This window comes from Sabethes cyaneus, chromosome 3, assembly GCF_943734655.1.
Source record: "Sabethes cyaneus chromosome 3, idSabCyanKW18_F2, whole genome shotgun sequence".
Taxonomy (NCBI): Eukaryota; Metazoa; Arthropoda; class Insecta; order Diptera; family Culicidae; genus Sabethes; species Sabethes cyaneus.
In genome coordinates, this window is record NC_071355.1 from 194,875,640 (window position 1) to 194,893,643 (window position 18,004).

Genomic DNA, 18,004 nt, shown 5'->3' on the forward strand with positions numbered 1-18,004 from the left:
AAGGATGTAATAAATATCATTAATTACTTGAACCTTAGAGAGTTTTGCCCGTATACAAGGTGTCAAGACTGTTAATTGCCAATGAAGGCCCCCCGGTGGTAATAAGCGAACTTATTTAGGATTTTTCTCTTATATATTGGGCAGCATTTTTGACGTAGGACTACGTCTGCCAGCAAACTTTAACTAGATAGCACAGCAAAGCCTTGGGTCAAGTCTTTCTAAGACTTGACTCTTCTTCATCGACAGACTTCGCGGTCGGCTGTTAGAATACAGGACAGTTAGAGGGCTAGTGCTGAAATCCTACTAACTCTATGTAGCAGTACCGCCAACCCGAGATTCGAACATATGACGACTGACTTGTTAGACCAGCATCATACCTCGAAGCTAACTGAACGGTTTTTGAGTAGATAGGGTGTCGAGGTTTCGAGTGCTAATAACTTTGCGATTTTCTGAGCAACTTTTTATATTTTTGCACCAATCGATCGGAAAATCTTTTACGCGTCAACCCAAATATAGACAACTATTGGTTCTTAAGTGTGCGTTGTTGAAAAATGGAACATTTTGAAATATTGTCTACCTGGAAATTGTTGCTTTGCGATTGTGAAAAAAGCTTGCCAACTTGCGTTGTATGTACTTACTATACTTTATAGGTAACGGCCCGTTATAGATCCTGCGCCGAATGAATTATGGTCCTCCAGTACTGTCAGTCTTGGGCTGCCGTTCTCCAATCCCCTCGAACACCAGTTGAACGTGCAGCGTCCTTGACAACACACATCTAACGGGTGCGGGTCTGCCCCGAAGTATACGGCCTCTTCTTGGCAATCTGCTGAAAAAAAAATTTGCTTGCTCTTTCGTCGGCATTCTGGCCACGTTCCCAGCCTCTGCAACCTGCCACATTATACTACCTTCATCCTTCACTATATGAGCATATTGGTATACCTGATACAGCTCATGGTTCATGCGTCTGCGCCACACTCCATTTTTTTCTGCCACCTAGTATAGATCGCAGAGTTTATGCTCAAAAACCACAAGTACTCGTCGATCAGCTTCCTTAGGCGTCCATTATTCATGTGCGTAAAGGGCGTCCGGGAGGATTAGTGTTCTGTGAAACACCAGTTTTGCACGAATTTACAAATTACGGAACTTTAACTGGCTACGTAATCCGTAGAAAGCCCGATTCGTATCAGAAATTCGTCGTTTTACTTCGTGGCTTACATCATTGTCAAGTGTCACGAGCGTACCAAGGTATATGAATTCCTCCACTACTTTACATCGTTCTCCATCCAGCTTCACCTCGGCACCAACACCATTTGGTAAGTCCCAATCTCGTTGCTGCCCATTTGAAAGGCCTAAAAACCTCTTCCACTGCTCTACTGTTGATTCCGACGATATCGACATCATCCGCAAAACAAAGAAACATGTGAGATTTCGTGATGAAGTCCCGTTCCGTTTTACGTTTGTTCTTCGTATTGCACCTTTCAAGCCAATAGTGAATAGCAGGTTAGAGAGTATCACCCGCCATTTTGCCGCATGAGTTTGATCCTTCCCACGTCGTATGGATCAGCGTATCTAGTTTCGTCGGAAAACCATGTTCTTGCATTCTCTGCTACAGCTCAGCTCGTTTGATTGAATCTTACACCGTCTTAAAGGCCATAAACAGAACTGACGTAGGGAACATCTGATCCATCGTGGAGTGACCGTCACGGGAACCAGCGTGAAACGAAGACTTTCGCTAACGGTCTCAGTCTACAGAACAGGATACGCCTGATAAGCAGCATTGAGTAATGTAATTCTTCGCTTTACAAAAAAGGCCACAAATTCGAATGTAACAATTATCGGAGCATTGCTCTCCTCAATTCTGCATACAAGATACTCTCTCGCATGCTGTTTCATAGATTGAGGCCGTTGTAGAAAACCTTTGTTGGCGAATATCAGTGCGGTTTTCGAGAGGGATGCTCCACGACGGACGAAACATTCAGTTTGCGATAAATCCTCGATAAGTTCTTAGAATTCAACTTGCAGACTCACCATTTGTTAACATGCTTCAAGGCGACGTACAGTTCAGTTAAACAAAATTAGCGGTGGTTTCCAATAACACTGACTAAGTTGATACGTTCTACCCATGATAATTCAAGATCAAGCATCAGAGCATCGCGCAAGACATCGGACTCGTTTGTGACTTTAGATGGTTTTAAGCAAGGTAACGGGCTATCGAAAATGTCTATTCAACATTGCATTGGAAGATGTTATTCGAAGGACTGGTGTGCAGTACCGTCATCACGAAATGTCACTTTCTCCTAGGGTTTGAGGATGATATTGAAGAGCCGTAGAAGATGCGTACACGCATCGTAAGGAGGAAGCTGCGAGGATAGGGCTTGTCATAAACTCTGCCAAAACGAAGTATATGGTGGCTGGTAGATTTCGTGGTAGCTCTTCGGGTGTTAGAATTGCGGTGGGAATAGATGGTGCTACTTTGGAAGTGATCGACGAATTTGTTTGCATTCGGGTACGTTAGTGACATGTGACAACGATATAAGCCGTAACCTGCAACTCCGTACGAATCTCTCCGTATGAATCGCTAAGATAAGATGCTAATTCTTCTGGGGTACTCTACGGCCACGAAGCGTGCACGTTGAAAGAGGACGACCGACGAGCTCTTGATGTTTTTGAGCGTAAGATCCTGCGATCAATTCTTGGTGGCATATTGGAAGATGGAATGTAGCACAGGTGCATGAACCATCAAATTTACCAAATTTACAAAGATGCGGATATTGGGAAGCGAATGAAACACCGCAGGTTACGAGGCTGGCCACGTAGCAAAGATGCCGGATTAGAGACCAGTGAAAACAATATTCAGCAGAAAGCCCAGGCGTCGAGAGAGAGGATGCTAGAACAGCGAGTGTTAAGGGCAACTTCAGAGTGGCAGCCCAAGACCGAGAAGCGTATAAACGACCAGGGATGGTTCGATCACTTTGACAATTTTGATTCATTTAACAGTACTATCTCAGCCGAACAAAAATTCGACAAAGTTATGTATGGGGCATTTATAGAACTAATTATTATCTATAATTTTGCTGAATAAAGTTCTGCTGTATCTTTTATAGTTACGGTGCTACAATGCTAGTACGTTAAAATTAACTAAGTGAACGTTCATTTAGTTACTAATGAGGTACTAGCATTGTAGCATCGGAACTACAAAAGATACAGCAAAACTTTATTTAGCATTATTGTAGATAATAACTAGTTTTACAAATGTCCCATACATAATTTTGACAAATTTTGCTCGGTTGAAACGGTACTGTCAAATCAATCAAAATTGAGTCAAAGTGGTCGAGCCATCCCTGTAAACGACTCTTAAATTCGTCCCAGACTCGTTAAACGGATTTTCGACGAAAAAGTAAAGTATGTGGTGGGGATTTCAATGCTCAGGGCGGCCAGGAGGAGGAATACAAACTGGTGATTGGAGGGCTCAACGTACACCCGTTGACTAACGAAATGGTCCTAACACTTATCGATTTTGCCACCTCCAAGCTCCAAGAACATGATCAAAGTATTTTTTTTCCAGCATAGACTCCTACACAAGTGCACCTAGATGTCACCAAATCAAAGAGAATCACAGAAAGGCCACGTTTTGATCGATTGTCCGCACTTCTCAGGCATTATTGATGTCAAATCCTATTGAAGCACTAACGTTCACTCGGACCAGTATCAAATGATGGTTAAGATGCGTCCAAAACTCTCCATTGTAAACAATATTGGGTATCGACGTCAGCCTAGGTTATATCTCGCGCGGCTGAATCAACCAGACGTCGCCGTAAACTACGCGCAATCACTCGAAGCTACGCTGCCGGAAGAGGACGAGCTGGACGAAGTCCCTCTCGAGGAGTGATGGAACACCATAAAAACAGCCACTAGTAGTGCAGTGGAAGCTCCATCGGGTACGTGAGACGGAGTCAGCGGAACCACTGGATCGACCCTATAGGAGGGTGATGGAGAGGAACACTGCGTGGGTGGCCAAGATGTGCAGTGCCACACGTCATATCGTGGAATGACATAGAAAGAAGAAGATTCAGCGAATCCAAATCTTCCGGGAGAAGAGGCGGAATATGCGGAGTTGGAGCGGCTGTATTGATTTTAGTAAACGCGAAAGTTCTACCAGAAACTGAACGAATCCCGCATGCTGGCCGGCGGAACCGAGGCCGATCAACGCCGCTTAAGGTAGTTGACGAATTTGTCTACCTTAGATCACTGGTAATGACTTACAATGACACCATCCGTGACATTCGGAGCCATATTATTAGCGGAAGTTGTGCTTACTTTGGGCTTCACAAGGAGTTGAGGTCGAGCAGACTGAGCCCTCGTGCAAAGAGTACCCTATACAAGACGCTTATTAGACGCTCGGTTGTTCTCTACGGACATGGAACGTGGACAATGATCGAAAAGGACTTGCGACTGCTCAAGGTTTTCGAACGACGAGTGCTAAAAACGATCTTCTGCGGTGTACAGGAGGACGGATTATGGATGCGGAGGATGAACCATGAATTCGTATAGCTCTATGACGAACCCAGTACATATTCAAAAGCTGGACGGATACGATGGGTTGGGTAGAATGCCGAACAATTACCCTGCAAAATTATTTGGTATTTGCTTCAAATCCGGGAGCAACAAGACGACTAAGGGTAAGGTGAGTAATATAGAGGGAGATCTGTTGGAGAGTACACGATGTCCAGCGAATTGGAGACCGGTAGCACACATCCGAATTAATTGGAGAAATTGTGTTCATCTGGCAAAGTCTTTAGGCGGTAAGCCAATTGAGTAAGTATGGATCTAGTGCAATACAATAAATTGTAGATTTCTGTTACAAGCTTTTGAGCAATTGTAAAATATAAGGCATTGTTCAATCCAATAAATTTCTTTGGAGAGTTGGACTGAGTGGTTCCAGTTTAAAGTAGTCCTACATCAACCATGCGGTCGTGTCTTGTTTACAACATTCACATTATTCATATCAGTATTTTTTATTTGGTATGGCTTAAAGAAACACGTAACCAATTCTCTCGATTTAATCGCAATTCGTCAAATTGTTCTAAATAATAAAATATGAATAAATTGTTAAAATATTTAATTCGGTAATTATAGAATACCGAACAAAGAATAAAAAGACTGGCGGAGGGACGGACCGGTACGAGTTTTATGGTTATCGATAGACCACAATTAGCTTGCGTTGACCGTTGGCAAGAATTAATGATCCAAAAATAACATATATTACCCTCCGGCGATCACACTTGCTTGTGCTGCTTGCTTTGCACGTCTAATTGTTGATGACAAGAAAAACATAAACAACGACTCTAGTCTTGGGGCAGTTTTGGGACGCTGACCGGGGAAGCAAAACTTTTTATTGAGTTTCGTAGAAAATAACTTGTACAACAAAATAGCCTGTTCGGTCAGACCATATTGAGGTGAAGGGGGTTATAAACCTTCACAGAATCGACATTCCGCCGTTCACTGAGCGATTGCGCAGCAGTAGTAGCAGCAGCAGCTCAGTAGTGTGAAGTAACTTAGGGTGAGTAATTTATTGTGCATAGTTTACTAATTGATACTTATTCAAATATTTCTGTTTGCGAAATTTGAACGGAATAGAAATGAAGATATTATAAGCATTATATTACGTGTTACAATGGAGTTCGTTTCTGTTGAGCTCATGTACACATCATATGTGTACAAAATAACTTAGTAGAAATAATAAATTTAAAAGCAATAATTTAACATTTTTGCTACATCATACTGATCATGATAGCTACGCTATTTTAGAACCTTAAGCCATTAAACCTTAAGCCATTAAAAACAAGGAAAACATTTCATATGTTAATTACAAAATAATACCTATTTAGTTTTTAGTGTGCCATAATGGTGGGACACCATAATGAATGTCAAAACATCAATATTCACATGCTTTTGGCAACTCTGCTCACGTCAACATTCCAACGAAAATTATATGTAAATATTAACGCACGCGAAAGTTTTAATTTCAATCAATTTATCTGCTTAACTTCACAAACGTTGGCTTTTGCTCTAGGTATCGATTTTTTTCAACGCAATTCAAATTCCTCACTTCTTCCAGAACAAACCTAACCCCGTAGTTTATGACGGTACGCTTCACTCCTATAGCAGCCGTCGTATGATGCTGGTTGTATCAAATGAGATAATTGACGCATATCAGCACCCAGCTCCACTGCCCAGCTCCGCAGTGTTGTTGTAACACTGTATAGGGCGATTCCACTATCGATACGACCATCTCCGAAATATAATCCGAATCCGTGGCCCAAGCAAATCGCCCTGTATGATGTGCCCCGCTCTTGCTTCTCTGTTAGGGCCACCGCTTCTATATGTTATTCCGCAGCGATGCCGATAACCGGATGAGATAAATTTTGGCATTTACCTACTCTTTAGTCTGACCAGGCAGTCGAACAGTACTCTAGCGTAACCATTCAGGCGTCACAAACGCTCTGCTTACCGTTCTGGTGCAAACTCCGGACGCTGCAGATTTATTACTATTGATTTTGTCTTCCCCGTTGCAGGCGTAGGAGTGAACTAAAAAACTTAATTTCATTTTGCGCACTTAGGGATACTTCAAAAACCGTACCGAAAAACCGTTCCACCGTGATGCCGTTTACTCTACTTCCGCGCCCGGGTCCGGGTGTAGAAGAGTGTTGTTGATGTGGGGACTGATTTTTATGTGAGGGCATACCAAATTAGCGTAAGCAAGGTTGAGTCTGCGAGAGGCGTAATTCGTACCACATAACCAGTACAATAAATTTTGAGTGCGGTCGCAGCAGTGCTCGTAAACAGAAATATTTTTAAATACACCCTGTTTGTAATAAAACATCATCCGGTAAGCTTTGGCTCGCTCGATCAATCGAATATGTAGTGTAACGTCTTGTCACTGCAGGCACGCTGCGAAGATACAACTGTGATTAACGTTGCTTGGACAATTAATTCGAAGTCGGCTTTACGTGCTCAAAATTGCAAACTGTGAATATAGAGTTTAACAGTAGAATGTCAAAGCAAGAAATTGATAAACTGTATGAATATTTAAGAGCAGAATTAATTGACTTGCAAATTAAGTAAGTTAACGGACTCATAAATCGCCCACTTGACACAATCGATAAGCAAGTGAACCGGTGGACGTTTCGTTATAGATCCAGATAATTGCACAATGTTTATCACGTGATAAATAAAAACTTTTTTTAACAACCTAAAATTTGACCACTCAAAATATTGCTTTATCCCACATTTGAAATTGTTATATTTAATTTTGTGAAAGTGAGAAATACTTTCATGCTAAGACAGCAGCGGTACAGACGGATTTTTTGTGCGGTTTTCACCAGAACAAATCTGCCCTTACTAAATTAAGCCGTCTTACTCTTACATGATCGTTAAAAAAAATGCAAGTTTATTTCTGTTGAAATGGCAACTGTGCAACACACAACTACAATAAATACGGATTAAAGCCGTTAAGGACAGACCAAAAAATTGCATATAAAATTTATTTTATTTTTAATGATCTCTGTGACTTGACGGTTCAACTGAATCAGTACAGCCTGCTTTATCTCTGCCATCAAATCAAGGATTTCTCATGTATCTCAACAGAAAATTCCGAAGCCACGAGATCAAGATCTCAGGAAACCAATTTGTAGAGATATTCCATCGCAAAGAAAGCTTGTTCATGACAAAATCTGAACCTATAATAAACCAAACCTTAGATTGCGAGCTTTTGAGCTTACTCGTCCTTGGGTTTACGTCAGTTGACACAACATGGACTGCATTCATTTCATGCCATTCTAAATCATCCTTGACGTTCTACCTTCATTAACGTTAAATCACCATCGCAGTGTTTCATATTCATTAACTCAGTACCCGATCTTACTCGGGGCCGCTTTGTCTCCCATCCACTTGTGCATATATTGTCGTAACGGAAATTCCTATATCGCAAGAAACAAAATTCTTTTTCCTCATTTAGGCGTCGTCCCTTTCTTTACCACTCCCCCATCACTTGCCAGTCTCTTCCCTTCTTAATACCTACCCCTTTAGTCCCCCAGTCGCTTGTACATCTGTTTTCTTTCCAGAAATTTATATAAAGAAAAAGAAATTTTATCAATTTTTTATCAATCGCCACCACACCTCCGCTCTTTTCAGACCCCTCGCTTGTTTTCCATCATTTTAGTTTGTCACTAATTGCCATCATACTGATGTTCCACAAGGAAGCAACCTCGGGCCACTATTTTTTTTTGGTTCTAAAAGAGGTTTGTACTGATACTTCCACGAGCGAGGATCCACAATGCTGTATGCTGATGATATGACAATGTTTAAACTAGTCAAATCTTTTGAAGACTGCTGTAAACTGCAAAAGCCAATCAATCTCTTTGTGAACTGATATCGAAGGAATGAGTTTTCCATTGGCGTGCGCAAGTGTTCGATCATCTCCTTTAGTCGTAAGAAAGTCCTTTAGTCTTCAAAGAACTTAAAGATCCCTATATTGGTAACGTGTTCTGTACTTGTCTATTGTGCATTCTGTCCTAGAGTATGCTGTGGTAGTTTGGAGCCCTCCCAGAAAGATTTGGTCCTCCAGGTTAAAAGCAATTGCAGCCAAATTCTTACGATATGCTTTGAGATTCCTACCCTTGCCAAATCAAGACCACTGCAACCTATTCAATATTGAAACCTTCGACAATAGGAGAAAAACAGAGGTTTCTGTTTATCTAGAAAGTTTTAGTGGGCGAATTGGACTCTCCAAACATCCTGGCGCAAATCAATTTTTATACCAGTCCACGTGCCCTTCGAGGCGTTGAATTTTTTCGCCCTAACTTCCAATACTCAATTCGATTATGGTCAAAACGAACCAATTAGAGCTATATGTTGATTGTTCAATCGTGTGTACAGTCTCTTTAATTGTTATACTGATAGTTTGAGACACCGTTTTAAAGTTTTTCTTGAAGTTGTATAACGCACCCGGATACGAGAGGTCTATAAAACGTAATGAAAACAAGTGATTTGTGACGGAGGTCATCTTTACGCTCGAGACAAAGAAGTTTATAATACGAAAATACGAATAAATAATGTAGAAGAAAGTAACAAAAGTTAAAACTAATTATCTATTTAAAATACCTTGAGCCAAAATACAGAAGAACAGAATGTATATATAAAAAGAAATGAAAAAAGCAGTTCTGTAGGGGGGGAGATGTAGTGCCTTGACCCTTCTTCCTGATTTACCACGATATTGACTCAGATTCTTTTTCGGCCTGCATTGCATTGCCCTAGTTTGCCGTTTGACTAAAGTCAGAGAAAGCGCTCACGGTCGCCTCGCGTATTATAGCTTGGTTCGATCTGCGGATTCTGTTAAAGTGGAACGGTACACAACTGCTAAAGTGTTACTTCAATGACTCTCTTACCTAATTTCGGTTCTTTTCCCTTCACGTCTTGTCCCATTCTGTTTGGACACTATCAATACCTTTGTGTCATTACTTTCTTTTACTGTCCGCTCCGTCGATTGTTAAAACTACCGTTATAAAAAATCATTTTCTTATCAAGTGTGCACAACAGTGAGCAACAGATCCTTGATAAATTTTGAGAATTCAACTTGCAGACCCACCATCTGTTTATAGACTTTAAGGCGGCGTGTGATTTGGTTAGGCAATTTATGCTTAAACATGAATCTGATCAAGTTAATCCGTGTCATCCTCGCTAAATATGAACACATCCTAAATTCGGCACTGAATAGATAATCCGCAGTGTTGCCGAATAAGCAAATAAGAAAGATGATAAAGATTGCGTTTTACCAACGAGCCGACAAGAAAAGCACCTGCGTTCCACCAGGTTCCTAAAAAATTGTTAATAAAACAATCATAAACAAACAAAAAATGAAGTTTGACTTAGGATTTTACAGGATATAAGATCAAAATCTAAAATCAAAATCGCGGTCAAATTTTAATTTTTCAATAGTGTGTTTAAGTGTTTAATAATACTAGGCAATATTAGAAAAAAATAACTTTTAGATTTATAATTTCTCCAACTCAGGTTTCAATACAATACGACAAATGTAGGGTTTGTCGAAAAAAAACCTTCAACACCGTATATTTTTTCTAAAATTTTTATAATAAGAATCTAAAACATCGTTGTTACAACGAACGTGTTTTGTGTAAAGAAGCATTGACCCTGTAAACATGTTCTTGAGTTTGCTCTATTTCGCAGTATTAACGCCATTGTAAAATGTCTAGTTTATGCACACAATGCATTTATGACCGTCAACTTATCAAAAACTTCTAAATTTAAAAATCAACCGAGTTGTATTAAACGGAAGCGGCATACTGTAACTTTCCCCCTCGATGTCAATTATTTTCGTCTGCTGGTCAACAACTCACTTATTTTTATAGTCTTGCTTATTTCCCGCCAACGCACGCATAGTGGCGGCGGCGACGGCAACGCCGTCGGCGGCTTCTGTGACTGTGACGATGTTGTGTATAGTTCTCTCACAATTTTATTTTTTCTCCTCTCTCTCTTTGCTCTCCATGTACCCCAACAACACGCAGAAAACCTCCTGCCACGCTTCGCCTCCCGCAACCAGAATGATTCAATAGCGATCCAAGTGAGCAGACGATATACCCATCAAATCATTTCACGCATCTACAGCATCTTCCTGCGCGAGATACTCGGCTATCGGAATGTGAAGCTGGTGGACCTGTACGAGCGAACGCACGAGATCGAACGGGAGCGGCTATTTGTCACGCTGGAAAGTCTCGTATCGTGAGTATTGCTGTTTTGTATTTTCTGTTCTGTTTAAACGCTTAATGTTGTACTAATACAAGCGGTTGGACTAACGAATTAGTTCAATCCACTATTTCAATCCTGTTTAGTTTATTCAAAGTTTAATCAAAGGCCAATTTTTGATTCGATATGATTCTACAATCTGATTTGATTCCTGCTAAAACAGTAGCAGCCGATAATTTAGACAAAAAAAAACACTAATACAAGCTAACCTCCAAAACAAGTATGATAAAATCATTTCCTTCTAATGCTTGTAGCAGCTAGCCGGTCGCGTTCAGGTAGAGTAGAGTCAGCACAACCCGAATGATACGAATTTCGGCTCAATTTTCGCATCCGAATTAATTATGTGAAATCACGGTCTCTAAGTCTATACTTTTTCACGGCTTGCTAGCTGCTTGCACGTGCTTTCAAATTTATAATTAAAGAAAAAATTCCGCTACCTAGAGGTAAGTAGGAAGGTAGTGGAATGTGCGAAAGCTTATCTTAGCGGTTGTTTTACTGATGGAAGAGCGTCGGTTTCTGTATGTTTTCATTGGTGAGGTAATCACAAAAAAAATCGTTTTATGTTGATATTTGTTCGATATCGTTGCGTAATGCTAGTGAAACTATCCCGTACACTAGTTGCAATATGTCGGAACTCATACAATACAGAGCGACTCTTGTTGAAGATGAAGTTTTTCAAATGTAATGCATTTCAATCGTAAATTTGCTGGATAGACCTTTTCACAACTGAAGGTACATTTTCCGCAAAAAATGCTGACATAATAAGTAATGCCATTCGGTCATTAAAAAATAGATGTTAAAAATGACCTCCAATAGTATAGCCTTTTTTCTTTTCAAGCGGATTATTAATATATACAAAAAGTTAATCCGATGATAAATTGACTCAACATGGTAGTTGCGAAACTATTTATTTGTCCCTGTTGTGCTGTTGAGCAAAAATTGTAGCCTTCAAAATGCTGTGCAACGTATGTTTGATCTGTATACTTTGATTATTTCAAGATTTCTTGAAAGATTATTGCAAGTAAACAAGCAAAGTCTTGACTATTACATTCCGGAGGAATTTGGCCTTTTGTTTTTTTGTTCGATAGACTTCTCCGCCGACTGTTAGTGTATACTGGTTTGAGACAGAATAAAAGTCCAAATATAATCTAAAGTATGTTTTGAACTAAAATTAAATCCACGCTGAAACTAATCATTACAACCACTAGCATGCCCATCGGACCTTGCAAAAGAATGTTTTGGCCTGAAAAATAGAGTAATCGTAGGGTGGCGAATCTGTTATTACTTATATTATCACAAAAATACCGGCGAAAATGTGGTTAAAAATTCCGGACTTTTGGGTGCAATTGGATTTAAAATCATCTGAAATTGGACTAGAAATTAGACTCGAAACGGGACTATAAATTAGAAGTGTAATTTGACTACTTTGGGCTATTTTAGTTTAATTCACCGCTCATCCTCACCACCAAAAAGCTCTTGTAAGAGCCCCCTGGTAACGAGCACTAAGGCGATAGTGCGCTCAAGTCGCTTTTAACGCAAAAGATACGTCCCGCGAAAATTTCGCAATTCGCGTAAAAAAGACCGAGTAAATTCCGCAACTCGCGTAAAAAACGCGTAAATTCCAAAACTCGCGTAAAAAAACCAAAATTTCGCGTAAAACAACTTTGTGGATTTTAACACTACGCGAAAAAATAGACGCGCATCCGCGTAAATTCCGAAATTCGCGTAAAAATAGTCGCGTAAAAAGCGACTTCAGTGTAATCAAAAGCAAAAGGAAAATGAATTATGAAATATCTACATTATTCTATTACCAACACAAATTTTAAATATATTTAAGACAGTGAAACAAACTTGCTTTATTCCAAATTGAGCTGGAAATTGGAATTGAATGGGACTTGAAATTAGGCTTAAAATCGGACATGCAATTGAACTTGAATTTGATCTTGATATTGGACATTAAATTAGACTTAAATTTAAAAATGGACACAAAATTAAACACGAAGTTTTACTTGACATATTTCTTATGTTTTATTTCTTTTCTATTCCTTTTTCCTCTTTTCTCCCCTTTTTCCATTTTTTGTTCCGTTTTTAATTTTTCTGAACAGCTTTCTTGGTATTTGCTTTCACTTTTCTTCTTTTTCTTTCCTCCTTTTTCGTTTTTCCTATTTTTTCTCTTTTTCTGTCCCGTGTTTTTTGTTTCATTGCTCCGCTTTTCTTCGTCTCCTTACCCATTTTTTCCTGTTTACAGTCCTATTTTTCTTCTTGTTTATCACTAATTTTTTGAAATTTTCTTTCATGTTTGTCGTTTCCCTGTTTTCGTCTTTATCTAACCCTTTTTATTTCTTTTTTTCATTTATCGTCTTTGTCTGTTTAGCTTTCCTCTGCCCTGGGTACCCTGCATTTCTTTTTTCCTATCACGTTTATTCGGGTTTCAACTGCTTTTTTCCCTTCGCTCTTCGCTTTTCGTTTTTAATTTGCCTTTTTATTCTCACCCATTTACCTATTCCATTCCCATTTTGTCCCATCCAGGGCTTTGATTGATTCCGTTTTTCTAAAGCAGGCACAACACTGAGCATTTAGATTGACACCGTCCGTTTAGTGGTGGAATACGCTTTTCCTCATTTTGAGGTTCGTCTTCTTGTTTTATTGTTCTCGCCTGTCCGTTCTTGTTATTATTATCCCGTTTTCCTCCGTTTCTGTTCTGTTTTTCGTTTTATTCCATGTTCCATTCCGTCTTCCGTTTTCATTTTTTAGTTCATATTTCTCATTTTCTGTTCTTGTTTCTCAATTATTCTGCTCCTCGTTTTACTAGAGAGTAAATGTGTTTTTGTGGAGAACGAACATTGGAAGAACTAGAGAAAATTATATGCAAACTGTGAATAATAATTAACTGCCCACGTGGGGATTGAGAGTTGTGGGTTCATGTCCCACCTGGACAGCTTTATTATTTTTCACAGTTTGCATATTATTTTTCTCAGTTCTTCCAATGTTCGTTTTTTACAAAAACACATTTACTCCCTAGTAAAAAGTATAAATTAACTTGACTAGTATAAGTCAATATCAAAAACGATAAAAAAGTGTCCTCGTTTTATTGCATTTCTGTCCAGTTGTTCCTCATTTTCTTTCTCGTGTTCCTAGTTCTCTTTATCGTTTTTCATTCTTTTCTCTCATATAAATCCCGGTTTGTAGATGCGTAAATGTTAAGTGTGCCCAAGCTGAATTTGACCTTCAAAAACAACCGTCCTATAGGAAAAATGCAACGAGCGAGGCACGAAAGCAAATGATACCAAATTGCCATAAGAAACGACTCTCCATCTGTAAGTAATAGGTAAAATAATTATAAATTGATTTTAATTTGGACTTGAAACTGATTTTGAAAACGGACTTAAAGTTGAACTTGATAGAATTGAAATTAGACATGAAATCAGGCTTGAAATTGTGTTTGGAAATGGCCTGAAAGCATGTCCGGACTTGAAATCGGCGCTGAAATTGGAAATGAAATTAGTGTTGACCTCGGACTTGAAACTAGGCTTGAAACTAAAGTTTTATTTATAGCTGGACTTGTAATTGGACTCGAATCTGGAACTATTTTTACGCAATTCATTTACTTATAGCAAAACTAGTGGCAGATCAAACTAAAAACTGCGGGTTCTAGGTCCCAGAAATTATTTACATTAAATTTTATAGAAAAGGTGGGGTACCTAGCTCAGTCTGGGCACGCCAGCGATTACAACAGCTCTGTTCTCCCGACGACTTTGGTTCCCGCGGAAACGCTTCCATCAAAGTCTGGGCACGCCCGCAGGGAAACCCTTTAAATAGTCCACACAAAAGTAAATAAACTCGGGTAGCCTCAAACACTTTAAGCATCCTAAAAGGAACCATCATGTACGCCTTAAAGCAGCCTGATACTCGGAATAATAAGTGGCCCTTTCATTTCCCCTATCGAGGAAAAGAGCTATTTTAATTCGACTGTGTAGGGGGGAATGTAACGAAGGACACATTGGAATTGAATATTTATGCCGTGGAATCGAATACGTAGAACTGATGGCAACAGAGACTGCCTGATTATGTGATTTCTGTGTGTTTATAGGCAAAGAAATGAGTCAATATGCAAACTTCATTTTAGAAATTTCTATTTTCGTATATAAAGATAATAATCCAATTTTAAATTAATCATAAATTTTAATACAGTATTACAATGTAACACCCTTCAAAAAAAAATAAATAAATTGTAATTGAAATTGAGTCGAAGAAAATAACTAGGATTCATACACATCTGGATGTAACCAGTACTCAAATGATTTTTAGACTCCAAAGTGAATATTTTAGAACCAGCTTCTTGAAGTGGTGGAAATAGCTATAGGTACATAATTAGAGAATTATATTGGAAAAGAAAACATAGTATCGGGGAATGAAAAACCAATTCGACGATTTTCAAATGATGCTTCGAATTGTGAGGATTCATTTGAATCAATGTTTTTTCGCACGTCAATGTTTTTGCCAGTATGAATGTGCTGCAGCCTGCAATATGCTACAACCTATAAGCTGCTAGCTCATTGCCAGATCTGTCATATGCCGATCTTCCCACAGCATTAATGTGTTTCCTGGAATCACAACCACCGACTGTGGTCGCGCTTTACGAGATTCATCACCAGCGGATGTACTTTCGGGCGAGGCAAGTCTACTGAAACTGTCTCTCCTGTTGGTTGGTGACATTCCATTCCCGCTCGACAGTTTGAACGCGACGACGCGATTTGGTGAATTCTTGTTAAATTGGGCTTTTCCTAAAACCGTAAAAAATCATCCACCGCTGATTTCCATTTCTTCACACTAACTGTGATCAAATTACACAGTCTAGTTTCTAAGGTGCCGCAACCGCCGATTCCAGGGTGATAAAAGGCAAATTTTACGACTATCGTTATAACATATTTCAGTAGCACCATCGAATGGTCGTTTGTAAAACATAAAAAAGCAACCTCTTGTGTACCTTATAGTTTCTTTTTCTGTTTTCTTTCAAACACCGTAGGCTATTGTTTTGATCATTCATTCATGTATTCGTTCATCATCATAACGTAGGGATAATCCCTTTTTAACTGCTACAATCTGTTGAATTGTGCTGGGGAGGATTTTGATTTGAGCAGGTGATACACGTGCAAAATAATACAGGTAACTTCATTGCCGATTCTTTACATCTCACTGTGCCTCGGCCACACATTCTCGGCGAAAACCTGTTTGTGGAGGAGCGAATGTTCCCTAATAACGACAGGTCAAAGATTCCAAAATAACAACAGAAAAAACGACACCTGGTACAAAGGGATGGTTCCGGCAATGAGATGTTTCAAAACGAGAAGAAACAGATTTCTTGTTTGAGTTGTTGTTAAGTCTTGCCACACCTAAGGCTGTTGACGGAGCACAATTCATAAGAAAATAAAGTCAAAAAAACAAAGAAAAACTACAATTGGATAATATAGCCAGGTACAAAATTTTTAGGAAAATGTTCAATAATGTCATTGCCAGCTTTTATTTCAGTTTATCAAGTGTATAAATAACATTACATTTTGTCGATTTAGGACAGCAAATGTTCATCCGACCAGCACAAAATTCTCGACAAATCGTTCTTGCCTCACTCAATCAGCTAACGAGAGGCTAACAACATAAAAACAATTTCGCACGTCATCGTGGATCATATTTTTATGGATGTAGTAGGTTAAGAATCGAAGATGGTCTAAAATGGGTTTCGTGAACATCACATACACGTGTATGTATTCTGTTTTCGATGCTATCTTTTCCATCAGAGTTCTAATATGTGATGGAGTTTCGCGCGATTTTCCCTAGAGCAACAACGCGGGCTCGCTTCGTGCGATTACTAACTATGTATTTAGTAATTTATTTGTAAATATCAACGTATCTTTATTTGACGCTAAATTGTTGTTTATATTGGAAAATATATTAGGTACCTTGTTATAAGATATTTCGGTAGATGACTGTAAAACACCCTACGGATTTTCTATGAAAAGGATTTCAAATTTTGAACATTTAACCGGAGAATCACGATTTATAAGCATGGAAGAAAAAACTGCAAACGACATGAAAAAAATAATTTCAAAAGGAAAGATCCCGAAAGGCTTTTCACGAAAAATACAAAAAGCCAGCTTTCAGAGACATGATTCTAATTTGTTGAAAGATTTCACGTTTTCCTCTTAAGGAAGTACGATGTTTTTTCCTAGAAGGCACGATGAGAAGTTCTATTGTTTGCTTTCTAAAATCTGACATGTTTTTGTTGACAGCACTGGGCGTCAGCAGCGCAGCGGGTGTTCGAAAACACTTGCGACCTTCGGTTGGTTCGGTGACCATATTTATGTTTTTCGTCACTCATCGCACGTGCAAACTTAGCTATTGAATCGTAAAGCCCTTATGATCGAGTAATTCGGCCATCTGAGTAAATCAATGGCTTGTTTGCAAAGTGGTGTCTCTTCTGGCAGAAGCTCGTCTAGTTGAAAAAAGAAGATTCTCCTACTAAGAAGCTCAGATAACCAATGATTAGTTTGGTTTGTTATTGCTAAAAACTGCAAATTGCTGGATTTTGCCTTCCAGGGGTGGTCCAGAGGAAATCGTATGCACCGCCATAATTCCGGAACGGTTGGGCCGCTCTTTAACAAACTTGACTTATAGGTTCCATTATCAGTAGAGGATGGTGGACAAAAGGGAGTGGTTCCTAAAGGCCCAAATACAGTGCATACGGATTTTAATACGTTGCGGAAAATTAACAGAAAACCCATCGAAAAACTGTGAACCCTGACTTAATCTAGAAAATTCGTTGTAGCGATACAGAGATGAGATACAATTTTTGTTCCTTCAGCAAAGTTTCTGCAAAATAAATTATTTACAACTTTGTAGTAGAAAGTATTGCTCTATATCGCAAGACTAAAAAGTTAAAAAATTTATAACGAGTAAAAGTGAACCACCCTAATGACTAACTTTACCAAAAGATAGGTCATTTTTTCTAAACAAAATCTTCTGAATACATGAAATATGTAGAGCCAATGGTTTTCGAGATATTGATTTTTGTCTGGAATTTTTGCTTTTTCAACCATAGTGGCGTCCCTAGTAACGACAATCTCTGACTGGATGGAGGCTCGGCCTAACATGGATGTTCCGTATAGTGTAATTGATACTGATCGCA

At 39.1% G+C, this 18,004-nt stretch overlaps 1 protein-coding gene across 1 annotated transcript in view; it reads left to right on the plus strand.

The window, feature by feature from the left end:
- Window positions 1–18,004, plus strand: part of LOC128740553 (uncharacterized) — an 87,618-nt gene that overhangs the window by 10,402 nt on the left and 59,212 nt on the right. The window contains exon 3 of the mRNA XM_053836101.1: window positions 10,584–10,797. Within this exon, the coding sequence (XP_053692076.1) occupies window positions 10,584–10,797 (214 nt within the window). The remainder of the gene's footprint in view (window positions 1–10,583; window positions 10,798–18,004) is intronic.